The sequence below is a fragment of the Lactuca virosa genome, chromosome 8 (genome assembly GCF_052849685.1).
Source record: "Lactuca virosa cultivar CGN04683 chromosome 8, Lactuca_virosa_CGN04683_v6, whole genome shotgun sequence".
In the NCBI taxonomy this organism is placed as follows: Eukaryota; Viridiplantae; Streptophyta; class Magnoliopsida; order Asterales; family Asteraceae; genus Lactuca; species Lactuca virosa.
Window position 1 is genome coordinate 73,899,074 of NC_136433.1, and position 24,129 is coordinate 73,923,202.

The following is a 24,129-nucleotide window of genomic DNA, read 5'->3' on the forward strand; positions in this document are numbered from 1 at the left end:
GCACACAAAAAAAAACAACAAACGAACCTGGCTCTGATACCACTGATGGGTTTTGAGCATTCTAACACTTCCTAAGTGTGCATGAAACCCTAATAACCTTGGATCTATGTTTGTCTAATTATCATGCAAAGTTGAATTCCAAGGTTATATTCCTATCTAGCATACATAGGGAACAAATTTTAACTTGCATGAAAGATAGAATAACTTACCTTATTGTTGCTTATGATCCTTGAAACCTTGTGAGCCTAGCACCCCAAGTGTGATGCCTCAAATGCTTCACACAACACCAAATGCTTTTGGAATGACTTTAGAGAGAATACACACTTATAAAATCGGCCTAGCCCTCTTGTTTCTTATGTGTAGCCGATTTTGGTGGAGAATGGGTTTCTTATATAGTGTTGACACATCTAGGGTTACACCATGTAAACCCTAATGTGTCATGACTCTTCATTTCCATGACCCATGGGTTTGTAACTCCCATGGAGCATCCTATGGGTGGAACCCAACTTGATAATCCATGGAGCCTCTTAGCCCACTATATAAGATATGAAAGATTTACATAATCTACCCATATATTTAATTAGTTATCTTTTGATCACTTAATTAATTCTAAATTAATTCTTGATCAAACTAATTAAATAATATTATTAATATATTAGAACTTATAATATATTAATAAACCATAAGTGTTATTTCTCTCATTTTAGTTTATCCAATTGCATGGTGCCATGCAACCCAAATGGACCATGCCGGGTCGGGTCAAGTACATACCAGAAATAGTTATGGACTTATACACCTTATCCAACACCCATGACAGCCAACCCTAGAAAAAAACCCTACATCTCGTTTTCTATATAAAGGACTCTCCTCTTGAGGAGAAAGAACACCTTTTAACTTTCATTTTTCTTCAGACGAACTCAGAATCTTCTAGAAATTTGGCTTACGTTTTATGTGCCTATATTCATAAGTGTCCCCTTGGGATTATCCTAGGTTGAATTTCTTGTAACCCGGGCATAGGGTAGAAATATTAGTTCGGAAAGTGTTTACATGATCTTAGGGGTATCCAGATCTCCACTATAAACCCTACCCAATTTTTAACATTGTATCACGTGACAACTATTAGTTTCAAGTTCACACACCAACTATTTAAGTCATGTAGCTTCATTAACTACATTCATCAAAGCTATACATTCAGCTTCAGTTGTTAAGAGTGTTGTCACATGCTACAATAAAGATTTATAGCTTATTATGTAACCACAAATTTTGAAAACATAACCACCAATGGATTTTCCCCTATCTTAATCCTTAAAAATAATTGCATCAACATACCCAAGAATCTCATATTCTTCACTGTCATCTTGATCATATGACAATAGTCTAACTCAAATACTTTCACAACTTCCCGATGTATCATCATTATACTAATGTATTTTCTTACTACATTCACTACATAGGCAATCCTAGCATTTGTATGAGATTGTATAAAATATTCGATGAAACTAGTAGTTTTCTAATTTAGCTCCTATTTATTCTATATATCATTGTATCAACTTCATTATCTATTAATTCTATGAAATATATAATGATTAATTACATACCAATTCTATTAAGGTATCAGAGCTCATCTCTCGTCGAAAATATGAAACTCACATGACACTTGATATTTTCCAACACTGACTTTGTTGGAGTTACCAAATTAAAGTTATCATCGACTGTCTTTGTTGCTCGTTCTGTTTGTCTTTTAGTCACCCATGTTCTCGATTGACCAACCCCTTTCTGATATCACCACACTTCCCGTGATGAAGAGATTCAAGGCACGAAGAGACTTTAGTAATCAAATTTTCAAAAGAGAAGTGTTAAAGCATGTTGAATTTTCAATGTACATTGTTGTTTGAAGTACTTTGGCATTAATTATAAAATAATATGAATTTTGGGTAATAAAGAGGAAGTTACTTGTCTAAGAGGACTTAAGTTCCATTAGTGAAAACATATATTCAAATATTAAATTAAATAGAAAATAAGATATATGTATAAGAGTGTATGAAAGCCCAAGTGTATAATATATTCAAATATATTCATGGTTATTGATCTTGAGAAAGTAGTTAACATAATTATTTGGGATTGAATAACATCATTTGGAAGTGATTAACCCATTAAAGTTTGTTATTTATTTTGTATTACTTTTGAGATTTAAAAAAAATAAAGAAATATTTGATTTCATTGATGATATGATTGTTCATTGTGTATTTGGATACCCAAACAATGTTTTCTATAGTGGTCATTTATCAATTAGAGTGGCCATTGTCAATTAGAAATTGATTTTTGGTTGCATAAAGAGCCAAAACACTTTGACAAAAAATTATTATAAAAAATGAACTAACACTACAGGCTTGACATATGTGTTGGTCTTACTAGGTTAGTAGGTTGTATGTCCTAAATGACTGAATAACCAACCTGTACATAGTATTGTGGAAGTTCGGGTTATGTATACTTTGTACAACACGCGTGGTGTTGGGTATTAGTTGATCAAGAAAACAATTAAATAATCCACAAAATAGAAGAAACTAAAGGGAGAGGGATACATAACACGAAAGATGATCTCATTTTCTTGACTTGCTTGAAGCCGCCAATCACCACAAAGGGAGAGGGATGCATCGATATTAAGGAGGTAGAAAGGAGTTGTTAATTAATTAAATATGTTTATTAAATAAAAAAGTTTTATTTAACATAGTAAATAAACTTTTTTATTTATATACCGGGATTATATATTCCATGTTCATTACATACTATTTTCAAAATAATCTCACCCGTCCAATGGCCAAAATCGGTCAACTACACCGACATTATTAAACGTTAAGCGAAACGTCACTACCCCTAATCATACATTAATTATACATGAATGTTTGTCTCCACAAAACTTCTATTAACTATTAAGAGCAAGTGACTTTTTGTTTTAATATCTCTTTATTATGATATTATTGAACATGATACATAGATCAAATAACTCTCACATAGGTTCAATATTGATATTTTGATATGTGTTCAACATGAATAAGATCATCATACTTAATCTAGGAGCGGCCATACGCTTAAATCTATTCAATTCATCAGAGGGCCCAACCGGTATGAAACTCAAAAATTTAGAAGAACATAATCCATATTTGACTATATGTGTTTCATATTACATGCGATTGTAACATTTATAACTACCTTATTTGTGTCCACTTTTAACTACATCAGTCCATAATGTCATGCTTACTTAGAAACCAACAATACATCACATTAAAGGATACAAAACTCAATTTATTTTTAATATTCACTTAATGATGCTGATATATGAAGTGACATCTTGAGGTAATCCAATATTGACAAACAATAAATGCATATGAATTTGGCTCTTCAAGAAGATTCATTTTCACTCCATGAATACTATTAATCACTCACTTTAGTATTAGTTCATAATTACTTCTATGATATGATCAAACATGGACATTTAAAACATTTAACAACTATTCATGGTAAAAACATGTCGCTATATAACACATCAACATTAATGAAAAAAATTCATACTCAATAAATTATTTCTTAACATAAGAGGTATGGTTTTTGTTTATGGATGAGCCGTTTCACTTATATGAATTTCTAGGAACCACTCACTCCACTTATTCAAATTGCATTAGGAATCTAAAGCTGAAAAAGTTTTGACCTAATAAAAGTCATTCATATATACAAGCATCAAAATACAAGGCCGTCATAATATATCATTTTAGGGGATTCAATATTATATATTGCTTCAAGTTAAGCTATGATCTACCCATTTTAGATAGTTCGTGTCAGTGTAGCTCTTTGCATTAACCTTAAGAGTTATTTGTTTTTTAAGATGTAAAAGTTCTATAGTCTGCAGACCATATCTATAGAAGAAGAGGTAAATCAAACGTTTGTAGACTGCAAAAAGAAGACTGGTTGGTCTGTAGTTTGCAAGAAGAAGATTGTTTGTTTCTTAAACGTCTGCAGCCTACTAAAATAAACTAAAATATAAATAAACTCGTTGTAATTACATCTTCATTTATATATATATATATATATATATATATATATATATATATATATATATATATATATATATATATATATATATATATATATATCAATCACCACTAAATTGTGTATTACCAATCATAATTAGTCTATTAATCAAAACAAAAATTAACAATATTGACATATTTAATTAAACTTGAATCTCTAAATATTATTAAAAGAGAACCTTTAATTCACCAATGAAGCAATCAGGGCCCTTGATTGTGTTTTAATCCTATGTTTTCCACCCTTAGATCAAATTTCTGACATCATCTTCCCGAAATAAAATTCAAACACAATTACATTTAATTATAGAATCTGTAATAATTATAGAATCTTTAAATTTAGTAATTATTTTATCAATTGAAACATGTCATTCTATTTATATACATGATATCAGTTTCTCTAATTAATATTGTTCCTAATTTAACTCACTTATTTATAGTTTTTGATTTCCAAATTCAAACCCGTTTATATTTTATTTTTATTTTTTTATTTTTTTTAAAAACTCATTAAACAAGCATATCAATAATTAAGTTATTAACCTATAAAATCTAATCTAATCCCATTAAATCAGCAAAATATTTAAGAGTCAAAATTAAAGTCAATATTATTCATAATTTATCTCCCAATATATCCCACATAAAATGAATCAATTTGAGATAATTGTTTGAATTTTAAAATTGATTAAATAAGAAAGTCAATTAATTTGAAGTTTTGAATTAATATAGCTGATATCTTTCTTTTTTTTCCAGATGAATAGCCGAAAATCTTCAAGATTATATCTTAGGATCCCAATTTTTTTAGAAGATAATGATTTCCTTATTCAAAAACACCATATATATACGATTACACTGAAGTGGTTATTCTTACGATTTTGGATTGAGTCCTATGATTTACAGTGTTCTTCTTGAGCAATCTTCTTCTCCAATTCTTTTTTCCAAGCTCTTACTTTACTCTGTTCTCCTTGTTCTTCTTCAATTTCTTGCATTTACTATGTTCTTATTATTTATTATTATTGTGTTCTTGTTGAGAGGTCATGAAAAAAATTAATCAATCTACTTTAAGCATATTAGTTTCATTCATTTAGTGACAGAAACAAAATTATACCATTTATATCGATTTTTTAATGTGTTGACCTATGTTTATCAAGAGAAAGTCATATAAGTCGTTTTAATGCATGATGACAAAGCTAGTGGAACGGACCAAAAGCAAGATAAAGAAGTTTTTTATTGTTACACTTCAACTTTCATGAACAAAGACGTATTTGTTGTTCCAAGGTTTTCAATAACTCTTTTATACATATTATATTATTATTATAATCTTCGATTAAGTTTTCTAATTTTATATTATTGAATTTGTTTATATCAATGGTTTTAGTTTCAAAATCATCATTATAGTACAAGACTTTGATTGTGACGCAAAGAAACTTATGAAAAAAAACACACAAGAGTTGCTTCAAAAGTTTAATGAGGTTATCGATATTAACTTCATTTACATAAAACTAATTTTTACTTTTTGTCTGTCTATTTTTATAAGCGTTAATTTTTTCATTTGTAGGAGGATAATATGAAGATTTATCCGTCTGCTTTGAAATTACTTTTGGATAAAAAGTTGGCGTTCAAAATTCAAATTTCTCATTATAATTTGAAGAACAAAGTTGATGGTTATGCAATCTCAAACTTCAATGTTGATAATAAAATCACTGTTGAATTGGAAAAAAAATTAAAAAATTAACATCGAACAGGTAACATTCTTTTATGAAACATACTACAAACACTAAACTTATTAGATTCGTTTTTTATATTTTAGTTGATCAACTAACATATTTCTATGTACTACAAATATAGGCGCCGTAATCCGCTTCATTTAACGTTTTATCGGCGAAATTCGGACGTCAAGACACATTAAATTTAAAGGTTTTTAATATAATATAACTAAATCTAATATTTTAAATACTTTAAAATATTATTAACTTTTAGATTGACATATGAATTTCTTTTCTATATTTAGGATGCAGTTTCGTTTACTGGTGATAACGTCACACCCACTTCGAATCTTGATAAAAGTATTGCAACAAGTCCACTGACTAAGTGGACATCCTTTAAAAAAGTGTCTAGACATGAATAATTAAAACACAAGAGTAAATTACACGAATGGTCCCTATGGTTTGGGATAATTTGCACGTTTGGTCCCTAACTTATTTTTTTAACTCGGAAGGTCCCTACTGTTTGTTATTGCTACACGCTTGGTCCCTATTGTTTGTTTTTGTTACGCGTTTGGTCCCTATCTTACGTAAAAAGACAATTACTTAAATAGGAAAAAAAAATGGTAGGGTAGGTTAGGTAAGGTGAAGGGTGGGGTTGAGGGTGTGTTTATTTAAATAAATTAAAAAATCAAGGGAAAAATAGACTTTTTATGTAAGACAGGGACCAAGCGTGTAACAAAAACAAACAGTAGGGACCTTCCGAGTTAGAAAAATAAGTTAGGGACCAAACGCGCAAGTTACCCTAAACCATAGGGATAATTCGTGTAATTTACCCAAAACACAAATTGGAAGATATTTACGATGTTGATAATCTGGAAATAATGTCCTCAACCAAACGATCATTAACATTAATGACAGATCGTACTTCTGGAGAAGGCAAGCCAAAACTGTTAATTCCAAAGAAAGAAAAATAATATATGATTTTCATGATTTTATATGAGTAGTTGGGTGATTTGAGTACTGTTGATTTCATATTATGTTTACATACTATTTGGTTTGTGGGTTTGGTTTTTGATTACTTTGTTTCATACTATTTGTTTTTTGGGTTAGAATGTTAATCATTTAAATACATTTTGGGTTTTATGAAATGTTGAATTATTCATATATTTGCCTTTTGGGTTTAAACTCATATTAATTTAGAATATTAATCATTTTTTACTCTATTATTCCGTTTGAATGTGAGTTTGTCTACATTGTTACAATGTTTTTCATTACAACTTCAATATAAATATTAGCAAACTACAACTTTTTATGAAATTATAAATCTTTTATAAATCTTTTAACCGTTCTAAAATAATTATTTATAGTTCCTTGTGAATTTATTGATAAATTTATTAGTAAACATTTACCATTGAAATATTATTATTTTTTAGATATTAATGATATCCACAATTTTACAAATTTAAATAATAAAACTCATTACAATGACGCTAAAGAGAGGCGAAGACTAAGACGTTTACATTTTTTTTTGGAAAGGGAACTTCCCTAACGAAGGTTTCCGGGCCAGCTTTCGCGCACCGATTAATCCCCCGCTGCAAACATGAGGCTATGCCTTATGCCCTGGAGTCACTGCAGGAGAACCTCCATGGCCACAGAGGCTGAGTAGGGCCAGAATTTGAACATGTGTCGATAGGTTATCCACCATATCTTCCACATGTCTTACTAAGTTACCACAACCCAATTGTAAGACATTTACATTTACAAAATAGAAGATTGAATTCTATGTCTAAAAGAGAAACTTTATTTCATCATTTAAAACAATAAACATTTTTTATTGTGTTTCACTTTTACCTTTTCCACCCTTAGATCAAATTGTTTACGTCATCTTGACCAATGTTTGGTCAAACACGTTGTACATCAATGTTTCCGCTCAAACCTTCACCAATTTCTGTTATCCCTAAAATAAATTCAAATCCTCCCCAAATTTAAAGTCATAACTTATGCACTGACCATCTTATATGTTTGCAAATCAACATGGTATATCTTCTTAATTATTCTATTTCTTTCTCAGTGTACATCGATGGTACCAAAATTCATCAAGGACAAAACAGTCACCCTGTATTTAATTCTTATTAATATAGTAAATACTTCCAATTTTGAAGATAATAATCGGTCTCATACATGTTAAATTACAATTGCTCGATTTCCAACTATCTAACTCAATAACTTTATGTAATTATTCTTAACCTTACTTTTTTCTATAACGTTATTGATTAGATTTACTATAATTAAGTTTAAATTGCAGAGATTTTTACTTGAAAGTGATGAGCATTAGTTGATGTTTTTATTGAAGCTTGAGGATGATGCAAAACTCAAAATCCCTTAGTGGTAATATCCTACATACTTAATAATTGATTATTTCGACAAAAATACTTTCCATTAACTTTGATAACAATTTTTTTGAATTAAGCATGTTTTTCTGATTACAAATTTGTTTTCTCTACTCACTTGTACTTATCATCCTGAAGATGAGAAAAGATTAACCATGTTTATATTGAAAAATGCCAAAAATATCTTATTGATGCATGATCTTCAAATGTTCTTTGTTTTTTATTCGTTTTTGTGTATTTGATTTGTTTCTTCAAGAAACTCAGTTTTCTATTAATTTTGATAACAAATTTGTTGAATTAAGCATACTTTTATGATTATAAATTTGTCCATTTTCTATTGTTAAATCAAGTGTAAAGGAATTTGAACAATCATTAAATTTAATATTCTATAATGTAATTTATGCACTAATTAATCAAATAATAGTACATATCCAAGTGGTCGGGTACCTCCAAGACAATAAGCAAACATGTAAATTATATGCAATTTCACAATATTGTAAAATTTTTACTGGATTTAAATGAACACTTACTTCTTTCACTTGATTTAGATTCTTGATTACTCATATAAGATTGTAATAAAATAAAATTATGATAAATTGAAACAATTGTTCAGCAAAACCTTAAAATTTTGAAATTTGTTGGAAATTTGGTTATATGCCAAGTTGTGCTTCTTTTTGTGTTGTCATGTTTGTTGATTTGGCTATGTAGGGTTCATTTGAAGTTCCATTTCTCTACAAGAATGTTAATGTTCACATCCAAGAGGAAACTATCACAACTGGTAAGCATTCTAAATGATTTTTTCACTTACATTAATCAAAACTGTTATTTTAAGTGGTGCGTTCTCATGGATGCCACACCGGTTGTCACTATATAGATCTTCTAGCGGTCTATAGAAGAATCCTAGCAGCTTTATGAAGAATTTTGCTGTGTTTTCAATGAATTATCACCATGTCAACATTCTTCTCTATAGTTCTTTCTCTTATTTTCGATATAGATGCGTGTCACAACAATAAGGCAGAAAGAGGTGTTAGTGACCATTAAAGATGAAAAGGTAATATATAATTCCAGAATAATATATAAAGTGTAAATTGTAGATTTATGATATTTATTTCAATGAAAAATATGTTGTTTGATTGTTAGGTTACATATCTGATTTTTTATATATAATTTGATTTTGACAAGTTTGATCTAAATTTGATAATTGAAGTAGGTAGGAAAGATATGTGCTAACGATTTTGAATTTGTATTGCCCTATAGAAACCAACTGTAGCCTCACAAACCATTCCCTCATATCTCAGTAGGTCTTAACATTTCCCAAAATTCAGCTACAAGAAGTCATGGATGCACTTCTTGAATCAATCCTCTAAACCGAATTTCATTTGTTAGTTGGATGTAGTGACCAAAATGCAAGATTTTTGAAAGTTCATTATTATTTATTAGTGTTAACCTTTAGCAAATTATGAAACTAATATTATATTTTTGTTCATAACATGTTTTTTTTTGTAATAATTTATTTGATCGGAAGATATGTATATATGATTGGGTGTAGCCTGAAAAATCATATTTTAATTTTTATAAGGAAAAAATACTTTGAAATCGACCAAATTACAATGTCTGAATTTGATGTTTATGGTTATGACAATTCACTTTATTTGTAATGTTTATCGAATTTCTTTACAAAATTTAATGTTGTTGGTACATGTAACAACTTATTGTTGCTTTTGGTTTTACAAAACCAATATGAAAAGGGCCATATGAGCCTCCATGGGGGTTGGTACACGGAACAAAGTCAATTCATAAAACTACTACACAACATGTTTTAATCAAAAAGTCGCATTATGTTGTGATAAAACAAAGATCACATAGATCATTTATGTTAAAAATTACTGTATTAAAAAACCAAATTGCTCTAATATAAATATTAAATATTTTTATCTAATAAGTTTTGTTCAAAAATTCTAAAAATGAATCTAACTAACATTTGTTTTTATTAAAATTCAACCTAAGACAAAGTCGTATTTAATTTATGTTTCCTGCGTTTAACGCGGGTCATAATCTAGTTTGATTAGTAAACATGAATAAAAAAAATAGATAGCGAGATTTGTGGTAGATCTTAAACTTGATCAAATAATTTTCTAACTTCCATATATACATGAAAATTTACAAAAACTTATATTTACAAGCTATGAGCCCATATTGAAATCACTTTATGTATGAAATGTCAACACTACAAACACAAATTACTGAAAAAAAAATTAAAATTGGTTACAAAATTTGCCTTCTTTTGTTGCAAAAAAATAATAATAATAATAATAATAATAATAATAATATAATAACATAACAATTCGTTATTTTATACAATTCTATACAAAATGTATTTATAAATTATAATTTACATACAGTGAATATATTATGAAATATAAGCTCTTTTGTGCCAATATATATATATATATATATATATATATATATATATATATATATATATATATATATATATATATATATATATATCATACATACTTATAAAGCTAGCATTTTTTCTTGAATCTCATGCATTTGAAACCCCCACCTTCAAAGTAATTAATCACACATAATCTCATTCCAAGAAAATCACACACTTTATAAGTTCAACACCTCATGCATTTGAAACCCTCACACCCTTTCACCTTCATTATATATGTAGTTATATTAGTACATTTTTCTTACAAAAAGTCATCATTTGGTTGAAGATATTATGATTCAAAAGTTTTCATATAGTTGAAGCATTCACGATCCAAATATGATGATTTGAAGAAATGGGTAATGTCACATTGATGGTAATTGTAATATGGTTTTTTCTTTCAACCAAAACAAATGAAGTTTTTCTATTTTTTCTTTATATTCAATTTCTTATTTTATCTTTATATGTGATTTGTATGTATTACTCAATCTTTAATGTGACTCTCCAAACATCAATTTTTTGCTTGGAATATCTTTCTCATTCTTCTTTTTCAAGAAAAACATTTTGATTGCAGGTTAGCGAAGAATTGTCATCAAATTTTTATGGTCGAATGATGTTAAATAAAGAAAGAAGATTCAAAAACGGATATAGTTTTTTTTTGTTTGAGCAAAGTAGACGAATGTTAGTTTTTTCTTTTGATTTAAACGTATATTTATATAACATTTTTATTTATATATTCAACCACCCAATGTTCTTATTTATTTGATTGTAGTTTTTCTATTTTGATTATGTTTATTTATTATTATTTTTTTGTTGAGTTGTCCTACACAATATATTTACAAGACAATATTTAAAAGATAACATATTTTTTAACATTTGATATGTAATTATGATGACTTATCATGATATCTTCTTCATATGAAAGTAATTTATCCATATTACTACGACAAAAATTACATATGCCATTTACGAAAATATATATTATATGTGATTTGTTTAACATATATATGCACATATGTATGTTATAAATTTATAATTAAATATCTTTATATTTAATAATTGAAGGGATTAAAATGATGCATCAAAACCAATTATTTAGACGAATATAATAATAATAATAATAATAATAATAATAATAATAAATACACATTTTCAAGTACCGTATTCATTTGAAACTCACACTACAACTCAAGAGTTTTCTAATTTATGTATATTTATTAATTACAACTCAAGAGTTTAAACTTATGATTATTAATTAGTAATCACTAATAACTTTTTATTTTCCTTTCTTTTATAAGGTTGTAAAGTTTTGCTCATTAAAAACATTAATGTATTTGAAAAAATTTGTGATTTAAATATGAAAAGTTAATATAAATGTTATAATAAATGTTTTAGTGTTTTTATATTATTAAAAGTTGTAGTGTATATTTTTCATATTTTTTATTATTCGTTGTATATATATATCTTTTTAATACAAATGTTATAATATATGTTTTTGTATTTTTATGTTACTAAAAGTTGTAGTTCATTTTTTTGTTCATATATTTTGTTACCCGTTATATATAGATTATCATACATTTGATATATAATTTACACAATTTTAAACGGTTTATAAAATTATCAAATAATTGTATATATCACAATGACTTAAAAATTAAAACTATAATCATCATATCATATCATCATATCATACATACTTATAAAGCTAGCATTTTTTCTTGAATCTCATGCATTTGAAACCCCCATAAAAATTTGTCAACACCTCATGTATTTGAAACCCCACACCCTTTCACCTTCAAAGTAATTAATCACACATAATCTCATTCCAAGAACATCACACACTCTATAAGTTCAACACCTCATGCATTTGAAACCCCTACACTCTTTCACCTTCATTATATATGTAGTTATATTAGTAGATTTTTCTTACAAAAATTTGTCATTTGATTGAAGATATTATGATTCAAAAGTTTTCATATAGTTGAAGCATTCACGATCCAAATATGATGATTTGAAGAAATGGGTTATGTCGCATCGATGGTAATTGTAATATGATTTTTTCTTTCAACCAAAACAAATGAAGCTTTTCTATTCTTTCTTTATATTCAATTTCTCATTTGATCTTTATATGTGATTTGTATGTATTACTCAATGTTGAATGTGACTCTCCAAACATCAATGTTTTGCTTGGAATATCTTTCTCATTCTTCTTTTTCAAGAAAAACATTTTGATTGCAGGTTAGTGAAGAATTTTCATCAAGTTTCTATGGTTGAATGGTGTTAAATAAAGAAAAAAGATTCAGAAAACGGATATAGGTTTTTTTGTTTGAGCAAAGTAGACGAATGTTAGTTTTTTCTTTTGATTTAAACGTATATTTATATAACATTTTTATTTATATATTCAACCACCTAATGTTCTTATTTATTTGATTGTAGTTTTTCTATTTTGATTATGTTTATTTTCTATTATTTTTTTGTTGGGTTATAATACACAACATATTTAAAAGACAATATTTAAAAGATAACATAATTTTTAACATTTGATATGTAATTATGATGATTTATCATGATATGTTCTTCATATGAAAGTAATTTATCCATATTACTACGACAAGAATTACATATGACATTTACGAAAATATATATTATATGTGATTTGTTTAACATATATATGCACCTATGTATGTTATAAATTTATAATTAAATATCTTTATGTTTAATAATTGAATGGATTAAAATGATGCATCAAAACCAATTATTTAGACGAATATAATAATAATAATAATAATAATAATAATAATAATAATAATAATAATAATAATAATAAATACACATTTCCAAGTACCGTATTCATTTGAAACTCACACTACAACTCAAGAGTTTTCTAATTTATGTATATTTATTAGTTACAACTCAAGAGTTTTTAACTTATGATTATTAATTAGTAATCACTAATAACATTTTATTTTCCTTTCTTTTATAAGGTTGTAAAGTTTCGCTCATTAAAAACATTAATGTATTTGAAGAGATTTGTGATTTAAATATGAAAAGTTAATAATATAAATGTTATAATAAATGTTTTAGTGTTTTTATGTTATTAAAAGTTGTAGTGTTTATTTTTCATATTTTTTATTATTCGTTGTATATATATATATATATATATATATATATATATATATATATATATTAATACAAATATTATAATAGATGTTTTTGTATTTTTATGTTACTAAAAGTTGTAGTTCATATTTTTGTTCATACATTTTGTTACCCGTTATATATAGATTATCATACGTTTGATATATAATTTACACAATTTTAAACGGTTTATAAAATTATCAAATAATTGTATATATCAAAATGACTTAAAAATTAAAACTATAATCATCATATCATATCATACTATATTATAAAGGAAACATTTTTTCTTTCACCACATTCATTTGAAACTCCCAACTTTTCATATTTCCATACAATATGCTTAATTTATTAACTTAAATATGATTTTAGTTGTAAACATTATCATAAATGGAAGAATTTGTGACCTATCAATATGATATACTTAATTTGTTAACTTCAATATATAGTTAAATAAATAACCAACATTAATATATCAAATAAGCTTAAAAATTTAGTGTTAAATTTAAAACCTAAAGTAAAATATCAAATAATGTTTAAAAAAATTCAATATATATTTTTTAACATAGTTAAAAGAAAAACATTAAATATAATAATAATAAAAAAACCTAAATTGATGAATCGAATTAACTAAAAAGTGTCTGAAAACTATATTTTAACAATATATTTTTAACTTGCGACGCGCAACGCACGGGAATTCGTCTAATATATATATATATATATATATATATATATATATATATATATATATATATATATATATATATATATATATATATATATATATATATATATATATATATATATATGGATGAGATAAGAAGATGATATAAACCATAGGTCCACATCTACGCCAAGAAGAAGACGCGCAAACCTTTTTAGATCTACGGTCTTCTAAAAAACAAACAGTGTGCAGGACCAAACATCTACGACATGTCTGCTTTGTGCGACGTAGACATAAAAGGTTAGAAAGAGCCTTTGAAAAAAAACACCACCTTACTATCCATGCATCCATAAATATAGAATATTACTTTACTTCTCATTTTATATATATAATGTCTAAACCATATATATCACATGTGTGATCAAGTCGCTATGCTCTCTAGCCTAACGTACTACTTAGGATACCTGACATGTTACATGTTACATTTGACAAGTGACAGATAATAGATAAAGAATATGAGACGTTGAGAGTTGTTTAGAGAAATAATTTGAAAGGCCTAAAAATTGTAGACATTACTAACACCCCTATGGACTTTAAAGATATTGGTATTTGATTGTTATTGATTTTTTTCAACTACATAACAGCTGGAATTCACCCATTATGTATATTAAGACATACTTAACACCTCTACATATTATATACAAATCCCATTACACATTACACATGCAACATTATGTTTAACTAGACAACATCCATTTCAATATTTCACCTACATAACTAACACCCTTCCACGTATAGTAACACCATAATACTTTCCAATACAAAGGGTAATTCGGTAATTTCTATCATGATCTACCCACGACAATTTGTAGGTGTAACAACTTGGCAGTTGGCACATACCCACATCTTTATTTCCCTTCCTATGACAAAGCTCAAATAGCAACACCAATTGCTAAGTAGCCATGTTTTGGACCGTTGACCAAGTCAACTCCTTTTACCTCTTTTTTCAACACCCGTTGTCCTTTTGTTGGCTTCCGTTGAAAAGTCAACTCCTTTTTCTTTTGTTGGTTTTTGTTTGCTAATGAAGGTGAAGAACTCGGTCTTATAGATTCTTTGTAGAAAGAAGGCATTGGTGTTGCTTTAAAGTTGTGAGTTTTTCGGGTTTGTGCCATGTCAGCTACCCTTTTTTCCTGAAAAATTAAAAGAATAAACATTTAAATATAAATATATATAAATATCTCAAGGAAAAAAGTACAATAGACACTTGTCTTGCCTCTTTCCTTTTTTCTGCTCGTTGATCACTCCTAAAAGTGAAACCTGTAGAGCCCTTATTCACACTTGGTGTCATTGTAGTTTGTTTAATCCTATAAGTTTAAAGAAAAAGTTTAAAAAAAAAAAGATCAGAATGGAATGGAATTGAATTCCAAATCCTATGGAATTATATATTCCAAACCTGTTGGCAGATTTCTTCTCCAACATCAAAGACTTTGTTTCCATTGGTTTTAAAGATTTATATTCTTTCACAATGCTGCAAATATTACAATATATATGAAATGAGTAAATGACACAACTTGTATAACCACAAGATTATATAAAGTAAAATGCCAAAAAAAATAAAAAAAAAATGATACCTTTTATTTAGAGGAAGTACTTTTGCCTTCAGAAAACTCATACTTGATTCCTAACATAAGATATTCATGATTCATCCATGTGATTTTTAATAGTTTTATGTCAAAAGAAAAAAAGAGAAAGTGATAAATATAGTTAAAGAAAATGTTAAATGTTCAAATGTTAACACTCACCTCTGATTTTAAAGTTTTTCTCACAGAATGTGTAATGGGAGTAGCAGGTTGAGGTGGCTTCTTTTCTTTTTCCTTCATATGTAAACTTTTAGTTTCCTTTGTTTTAGCCTTCACAGAATTAACGTCATGAGCTTTCAGTTTTGGCTTTTGTTGTTTCATTTCTGATGTAGGCTTTACCTAAAACCAGTAGATGAAAAGTGTTTTGAGAACATGGATGTATTTATATAAAAGTTATACACAAATATAAATGAATAAAACTATAAAAGACATACCATTGTAACCATATCTTTGTCCTTTTCTGGAGTGTGAGTAATAAGGGATGAAGAATTGGGTTCTGATGTACTTTCACTTAAAGTTTCTATGTTTTTGTTCACAGGTGTCTGAATTTTGGTTTCTTCATTGAAGAAAGTTTTTGATTCTTGTAAATCATCAAGGTCATTGTGTTCACTTGTTGGGGATTCTTTCTCATCTTGGCTTTCGGATAAATTTTGTTTTAGAAGGGCTTTCTTTCTAAAATGGGCCTCAAAATAAGCTTTCTTTTCAGTAACTGAACCTGGTTTTGAGTATTTTTCCACCTCTTCAAGATACCGATTGTGTGAGAAGGATGATCTTCTTTCCCATGATAATGATTCAGATTCAAATCTTCCAAATGAAATTGATCCAGAGTGCACATGATCTGCCTGTTAATTTGAAGTGATATCAAAAGATTGCGACATGAAATAGAGTGTAAAACCATTTGTATTTGTTAGCATTTACGATGTTCTTAACGATGCCCTACTTTTTTTCAGGGACCTCTGTGATTTCTTAAGCAAATGCGAGTATTGACTAGAGCTAATTCGATATTAAATCTAATCATATTCGATCACATAGACGTTTAATTCCATCAGAAAATTCTTTCCACATTCCAAAAAAAACGAAGACTGATCTAATAATCTCGATAGCGCAAAAGTAAATGAGAAGTTAATAGTGAGATTATGCGCCAACTGCTAGAAATCGACCTAATTAAGTTAATCTAATGAACAAATTAACCAAATACATAGGAAACCGACATAACACACGCATAATTTCAGTAAAAATCAGCATAAATCAGATCCAGTAACGATGGAAATATATGCAAATTACCTGAAAATCAAACCGCAACGGTTCTTCAATTTCACCAGCCATTACAAAAATCACTTTAAATCATCACCAGAGCCACAACTCTGCAACTAATCACCAAAAACCAGCATAATTTAACATATTTACGAAATAAAAAACATAAAGGAAAACACTTATATAGAGAGAACGAATTACAGAATAAAAGCGAGCGAGAGGGAGAGATTTGAGAGGTAAATTGGACTGAAAGCAATGAGATGATGATTGAAGACAAGTATTTGTGATCCGATTGGGTTCTTTGCTTCGAAGATGCGAGTAATTTAGTGTGTAATAGAAGCGGTAGATTTGGAATACTGAACGTGAAATGAAAGGAGGGAGTCAGTGAGTGAATGAAAAGGTGACCATCATCAACTGCACTTTTTCTTTGCGTCTGGTTTTAAATGTTGGCATTTAACCCAATGTCCCATACATAAAAGTGAAAATAAAACAATAAAAACTAAAATTCGATTATAATAAAGATGATCATGAATATTAAATTTATCAACCTAACCATTTAAAAAATATCATTACCCCCTACCAAAAATTTAACCCTATTTATTTATTTATTTATAAGAGGAAAGCTCTAACCCCTTGTTCCCGAGTTTTTTTGTAAATTCATCAAGGGAAAGTGAAGGAAAATTTTGACGGAAAGAAAGGGAGGTAAAGGAAAATATTCATTATTCCGTCTTCCCGAGTTCGAAGGAAATGAAAAGAAATGAAAGGAAAATTTTAAGTTTTTGTGTTCCCGAGTTAGGAGGAAAAAGAAAATAAAACTAAAAATTTTCATTCCCCTCACTTTCTTCCCAAATCCGTCCAATTTGGGAGGAAAATTTGGAAGGAAAATATGACTCCAAAATCCTTCCCCTCCCCTCACTTTCCTTCCATTAATGAAACTCGGGAACATGATTTTCCTTCGACACCCCTCACTTTCCCTCCGTATCCTCCCATTTCTCTCCTTAAGTGGAACTCGGGAACAAGGCGTAAAGTTCCACGTCTTAAAGAAGTGAATGGCCGGATGTTTGCGGATGTTTACTCGTAATGGGACAATTCACCTGGCCATGATGCATGACATGAGGGAAGAAATCAAGCAAAACATGAAGTTTCCCTCTTGGCCGAGGCACATGTCTAGAAATAAACTTTTTCAAAACTTCCTCTCCTATGTTGAAAGAGGCACCCGAGGTGGTATTCTCATCTTATGGTTATGGAGCTAAAATTATTTTCTTCTTCTTACCCGTTTGATTTCCGGTTGGGTAAGGGACAACAGCTCAGTCCACAAGCTCATGGTCGCTTTGTGAGACCCCTCGAGCCAAACTTCCTTTATGACAATCCAACCCTGTCAAGAAGACCATTAGTTAGAGTTTTTTTTTTGTTTTTTTGTTTTTTTTTTAATAATTATCATGACACGTGAAGATACAATCAACTTAGAAGTAAAGTTGTTGTTTTGCATTTATTTTAGGGTGTAGCTCCCGCTTTTCCCGCTAGACATTAATAAAGATGAAGTGATAGTTAGGGTCAACTAATGTAATTGTTTTAGATAAATAAATGAGATTTATTTGAGTATTACGTGGTGTGTGTGCGTGTCTATAATATATATATATATATATATATATATATATATATATATATATATATATATTGTGTGTTTTTAGCTACGTCATAGAAATAGGAATAGAATTCGCGTCTAAATAGATAAACGATTATGATGAATAGCCTAAGAGTAAGACGTAGTAGTCGTAACAAGGATTTCGGAGATATAAGGAGCGCTCAAAACGGACTTAGAACGAAGAAATTATAATCCGTTGAAGTTTCACGCTCGAACCGGCACGACTACGGATATCGTAAATAGCAAATCAGAGATAGGTCAATTATTAGCCTTAATAATCTAAACGAAAGTCGCGGTTATCTTAAAAGAGAATTTGTGCGTATATGTATCGTCTAAATCTCACTTCAATATAGAAAATTATGATTTTTCTAATATTCAACGCAACAGTGTGCGCATTGATATCGAATTTTAGATCGGTAGCTTGTTAGCCAAAACATTCTAAACGAGAGTTGAAGATCTCGTTGTTAGGATTCCATCAATATAAATACAGCCGAGAACGAACAGCGGATGAGATAGTTATAAATTTTTAACTGACTTTAACAATCTACGTCTGTTAAAAATATAATTTTAAAAAATAAAGTCAAAATTAGCCGACAGAGTCAAAAGGAAAGTTGTAGATCTCGTCGATAGTTACGCGTGGATATAAAATACATCAAAAATGGAGTTCATATGAAGAGGAAACGAAACTTTAAAGAAATGGAAAACCATGCGAAGCGTGCGGCGGGCAGGTGAATGGCGCGGCGCGCTTGACGTTCTAGAAGGGGGCGTGGACGAATCTGCACCTGACACGTGGAAGCAGACTTGGGGAACAACGTAGCCCAGATGCACGACGCACACCCTCATTGTGCGGCGCGCAAATCCAATTTCTTGGCTATAAATAGATGCCATGATCTTATTCCATCCCACATCTTCTCTACACAACTCTCTCTCGATTTCGACTCTTTTGGTCTGAATTCTTCTTAGAGTTTAGGGTATTTTGGAAAGTTTAGAAGTCGAGCTTTTACCGAGTCGATATCGAGTAGCTCACGAGTAGCTTGGCTCATTTGCACCCCTATCCCTAGGAGCCCTACATCTAGTAGCTATCAGCCCAGAGTTCTGCCAGTGCAAATTTCCCGGTTTTCGCTAAAACCTCCGTAAGTTAAGCTACACTCTAGCCTTTTTAGTATAACTTATATTTATAGTCATAAGTCGTTATTCTGAATGTATAAATAAGATTTATCAGTGATTCAAAGTCGTTATACTGATTAATCTATTTACGGGAGAGGCGTCTAGAATGGTCATATTGGCTTGGTTGTTGGATTTCAAAAAAGCTTTATGTCGAAATGATCCTGCCTCCTAAATATCCTGGCTAGTTGATCCTTATTTGATAGAACTATCAGTATTCATTGGAATGACTGATAGGTCTTGTCTATCATTAGAAACATTACACTAAGACTTAGTGTCAATTATACTAGGTCACGTCAAAGGAAAGGTCAGTTGCTAGAAGCGACGCTCTGCTCGAATTTCGAGTCATTTACTTTAACAAATGAGTGCATAGTTACTTTCATCTTACACATAGATATAAAGTATTTAAGATAATTACATGCTATATATGCTTATTATATGTGTTCCTGATATCTATGCTAGATGAACAATATATTCATGTTTTATTTGATTTTAAACTGTATATGTATTTTTATTACCTATAAATATATTGGGTAAAGATGGGTAGATGTAAGATGATATAGATTATGAGAGATGAAAGATAATATAGATGTTGAGAGATGAAAGATGATATAGATGATGAGAGGCCTTTACTTTAAAGATGATCCAGTCGTCTAGCGGAGAATAGATGACGACCACAGACTATTCTAGACAGTCCAGTGGAATGCTAGCAGGCTCGTAACTTGTAGGTATTTTTGCACTTAGTTTCAAAAGGTGTACTCCATCTCCCCCCATGGTTGACTTATTGACATATATTACTGAGGAATCCCCTAATCATTATTGTCTATCCCGAAGATGATCCTTAGGATAGGTCCCTTGAAAATTGATGTTAGGGACAGAGAGTGAGGATAGCGAGAAGGGGTAATCGGGTTGATGTTTGGATGATAAAATATAATTAAAAGATTAATTATTATAGGTTGAAAACCCTATCTGCTCACCAGTCCCCCAAGTCTAACCCACTCATTTTATTGTAGTACAGGTAGTGGCACGAGAGCACAGGTGTGATGATTGGATGAGTGATTTATGGATTTTAGGCCAGTAGAATAATAGATGTTTGTAAGACCTATGTTATTCCCGTTTATCCTTACGTATTGTATTGACGATGACATCCTATAGTTTTTAATATAAATAAAATGCATTTCTTCGGAAGTTCTTTTATCATGTTTTTGAGAACAAATTCCGCAATATTATTCTTTAAAAATGATACTTTGATTTTAAATAAGCATAAATAAATCGGTCTTTTTTGGCCGAGAAATTGGGGATGTCACATAGGGTTATGCCATAAAAGCCTCCAAATTTACAAAAATGTTTGGTTATGTTCAGTGTCTTTTGTTTGTGCGTTAATGCCTACTATTCGAGAAGCTTTGTTCATTTTTGTAATTGAACCTGTTTTTACCTTTTACAAGTGATCACCGTAGCCTATCTAGCGGCGACTGGGCATGCCTGTTGACGTGGCTACCACATCATCATGTCTTTTTAAAAATTAAATGTTGGTGGAAGAATGAGGGTGGGAGGATTCGAACCCACGATCTTAGGTTCTCTAAGACATATACTTTACCACCAATTTGGACAATTTTTCGTGTTATAATTGTTGATAAATGATATATAATAACTATAAAGGTTGAAATAAGGAGAGGAAATGTGATTAGGAAGAATCAAACCCGGGCAGCTTCCTCACAAAACTAACGAATTTATCACTAGGACATGATGGTTTGTTTGGAAACTTTCCTAAATGATTATATTTAATATCTAAAATGTTGGTATGATTATTATTATTATTACTATTATTATTTCTCATCAATAATAACACAAAAATTTGTCCAACTTGGAGGTAAAGTAGTTGTCGTAACGAACCCGGGGTCATGGGTTCAAATCCTCCTACCCTCCTTCTTTCGTAAAAGCGTTTAATTGTTAACAAGACACGTTGACGTGTAAGCCATGTAGTCATGTAGTCATTGATGGGAATTATGCAAAACATATAAATCCTATGTGTGCATGCAACCCTAAAAATTGATCTATGTTTTCTCTAATTGAACATACAACTTTGAACAACAAAATAGAAACCCTAGGATACCTAGCATATTTTCGAAAGTATACTAATTAGGGTTGGGAGAAACATACATTTAAGATTGTTATTGTTAAAAATCTTGAATTCTTACTTGAAAACCTTTGGTAGCAAGCGCCACAAGTGTCGCGCCTCTAATGGTTCACACTCAAACCCTAGCAACCAAGGGACTTGAAGAGAGAGAGGAGAATAGAAGAAAAAATCAGAATTTCCTCTAAGGTATAAGGCATGGACGAAATTAAACCCAAATAGGGGTTTATATAGGTGTTAAGAAGGTATTGGATAAGACAGGTATCTCCAAGATAACCCTAATCCCTTAACTTCCTCCCTAAGGCATCCAAGGCACCCTTAGAGCCCAAGGAAACCCTAGAAACATTCTAGATTTCGTTCCCCCTCTTTATGGGAGGTTCTAGAATTCCTCAATGCTCAACTATTGAACATTGTCACCTTTAGTCCTTCTACTTTTAATTAATCCAATTAATCCCAAAATTAATCCCATTAATTTCTGATTAGTTATTAATTAAATAATACTATTTCCAATTAATATATTATTCTCATAATATATTAAAAATTATTTATTTTGATTTCCAATTAATTTATTAACCATAAATTAATAAATCATTCTCTCTCTCTAAAAGTTATCATATTCAATTGCTAGGTCTGAGGGCAACCCAAAAGGACTGTGCTACCATCAATTCAAGTTTATACCAATTATAGTTATGGGCTTAGACACCTAATCCAACAGTCTACCACTTGAATAAGTCTAATAACTATAAATGTCAGTATAACTGCCAAATTGATCCGCAAATTGTAGCTACCAAAAGTTGTTGTCGAAATCTGACCCAGTCAGTAACATGTCCTAATATAAGTGATCAAATATTCCTCCGTTCTACAATATATCATACAGACATGAGACATGGATTATAATCAATCTCATTGTCCAAGTTTTGTTTCCCCATTTCTGATTTATGATGACCGAAATCAGACTACGAATCGAACACATCAATTCAGTCCAGGCTTGGCCAAGCACTTTAGATGTCATCATCAAATCATCGAGGGGCTTAAAGATATCACTTTTCCCGTTAGGGAAAAAGGAACGAATAAATTTCGACTTATATGTTTGTACTATTTACTCATCAAATCATGCATAACAATACGTTTTATAACATCAAGTTACTGATGAGTTTACGTATTATCAATGCACAACTGACTTGTAAACAACAACTCATATATCTCCGTTTCAAGAATATAAGATATTATCGTCTCAAAATTACTCGTGATAACATCCATGAAGTAATTCTCTGAGCGTGGGTTTATCCAATACTCAAAATCCCCATTTTCTAAGTACCCATGAACATTGTAGCAAAACTATTTCTATATCTAGTCTCCATAGAAAATCTACAATTCAATTCATGACAGTCTTAATTTGCTACTTCCTTCCAAGAGTACGATCGACTGTGGACTTTCGAATAATCAAATTATTCCGGAAGTAAAACATGCAAAGTAAAACACAATAATAACCTAACTAACTATGGTCTCAAACTACTGAATATAAATAAAACTCTTATTATTTAATCACCATACTAATGAGACTTTATTCATTGTATAATGTTTCGAGTAATCAACTAAACACCTGAATTAAACATCAGTCATGCCATGTTATAAACATGCATATTATGTCTCTCTATGGTCCTTCCTTTGTGAACAGATCGACTGGACACTATTCCAATGATGCTAATTTCACAATTTCAAATTTTTTGTCATTATTAAATGTGTCAGAATTCCAACCTTACATGCATCGATCTTCTGTGATGTCGAGGCTTCTAAGTCACAGAGACTTAGCCAACAATATTACAAAATGTTCCATTGGAACTTTGTTGCTAAAAACAATTCAAAAGTAATGAA

The 24,129-nt window shown here is 29.7% G+C and overlaps 1 protein-coding gene across 2 annotated transcripts; it reads right to left on the minus strand.

The window, feature by feature from the left end:
- Nucleotides 1-15,092: 15,092 nt before the first annotated feature.
- On the minus strand, nt 15,093-17,737 carry LOC145128301 (uncharacterized). Of its 2 annotated transcripts, none has more exons than XM_079063107.1 (8): nt 17,513-17,737; nt 17,342-17,421; nt 16,492-16,899; nt 16,220-16,396; nt 16,049-16,098; nt 15,871-15,945; nt 15,691-15,781; nt 15,093-15,607 (listed from the first exon to the last, which is right to left on the minus strand). In XM_079063107.1, exons 2-8 carry the CDS (start codon nt 17,381-17,383, stop codon nt 15,350-15,352), a joined length of 1,101 nt encoding a protein of 366 aa, XP_078919233.1. In that variant the 5' UTR covers nt 17,384-17,421; nt 17,513-17,737; the 3' UTR covers nt 15,093-15,349. The 2 variants fall into 2 exon arrangements, with proteins under 2 accessions (XP_078919233.1, XP_078919232.1); XM_079063106.1 differs by having other exon boundaries at nt 17,342-17,427.
- Between the last annotated feature and the right edge of the window lie 6,392 nt (nt 17,738-24,129).

Coding starts and splice junctions, on each gene's coding strand:
- LOC145128301 (XM_079063107.1), bottom strand. CDS start 17,383: ATGGCTGGTGAAATTGAAGAACCGTTGCGGTTTGATTTTCAG. Junction 16,900..17,341: donor CGTTGCGGTTTGATTTTCAG/GTAATTTGCATA, acceptor TCAAATTAACAG/GCAGATCATGTGCACTCTGG. Junction 15,946..16,048: donor GTACTTCCTCTAAATAAAAG/GTATCATTTTTT, acceptor TAATATTTGCAG/CATTGTGAAAGAATATAAAT.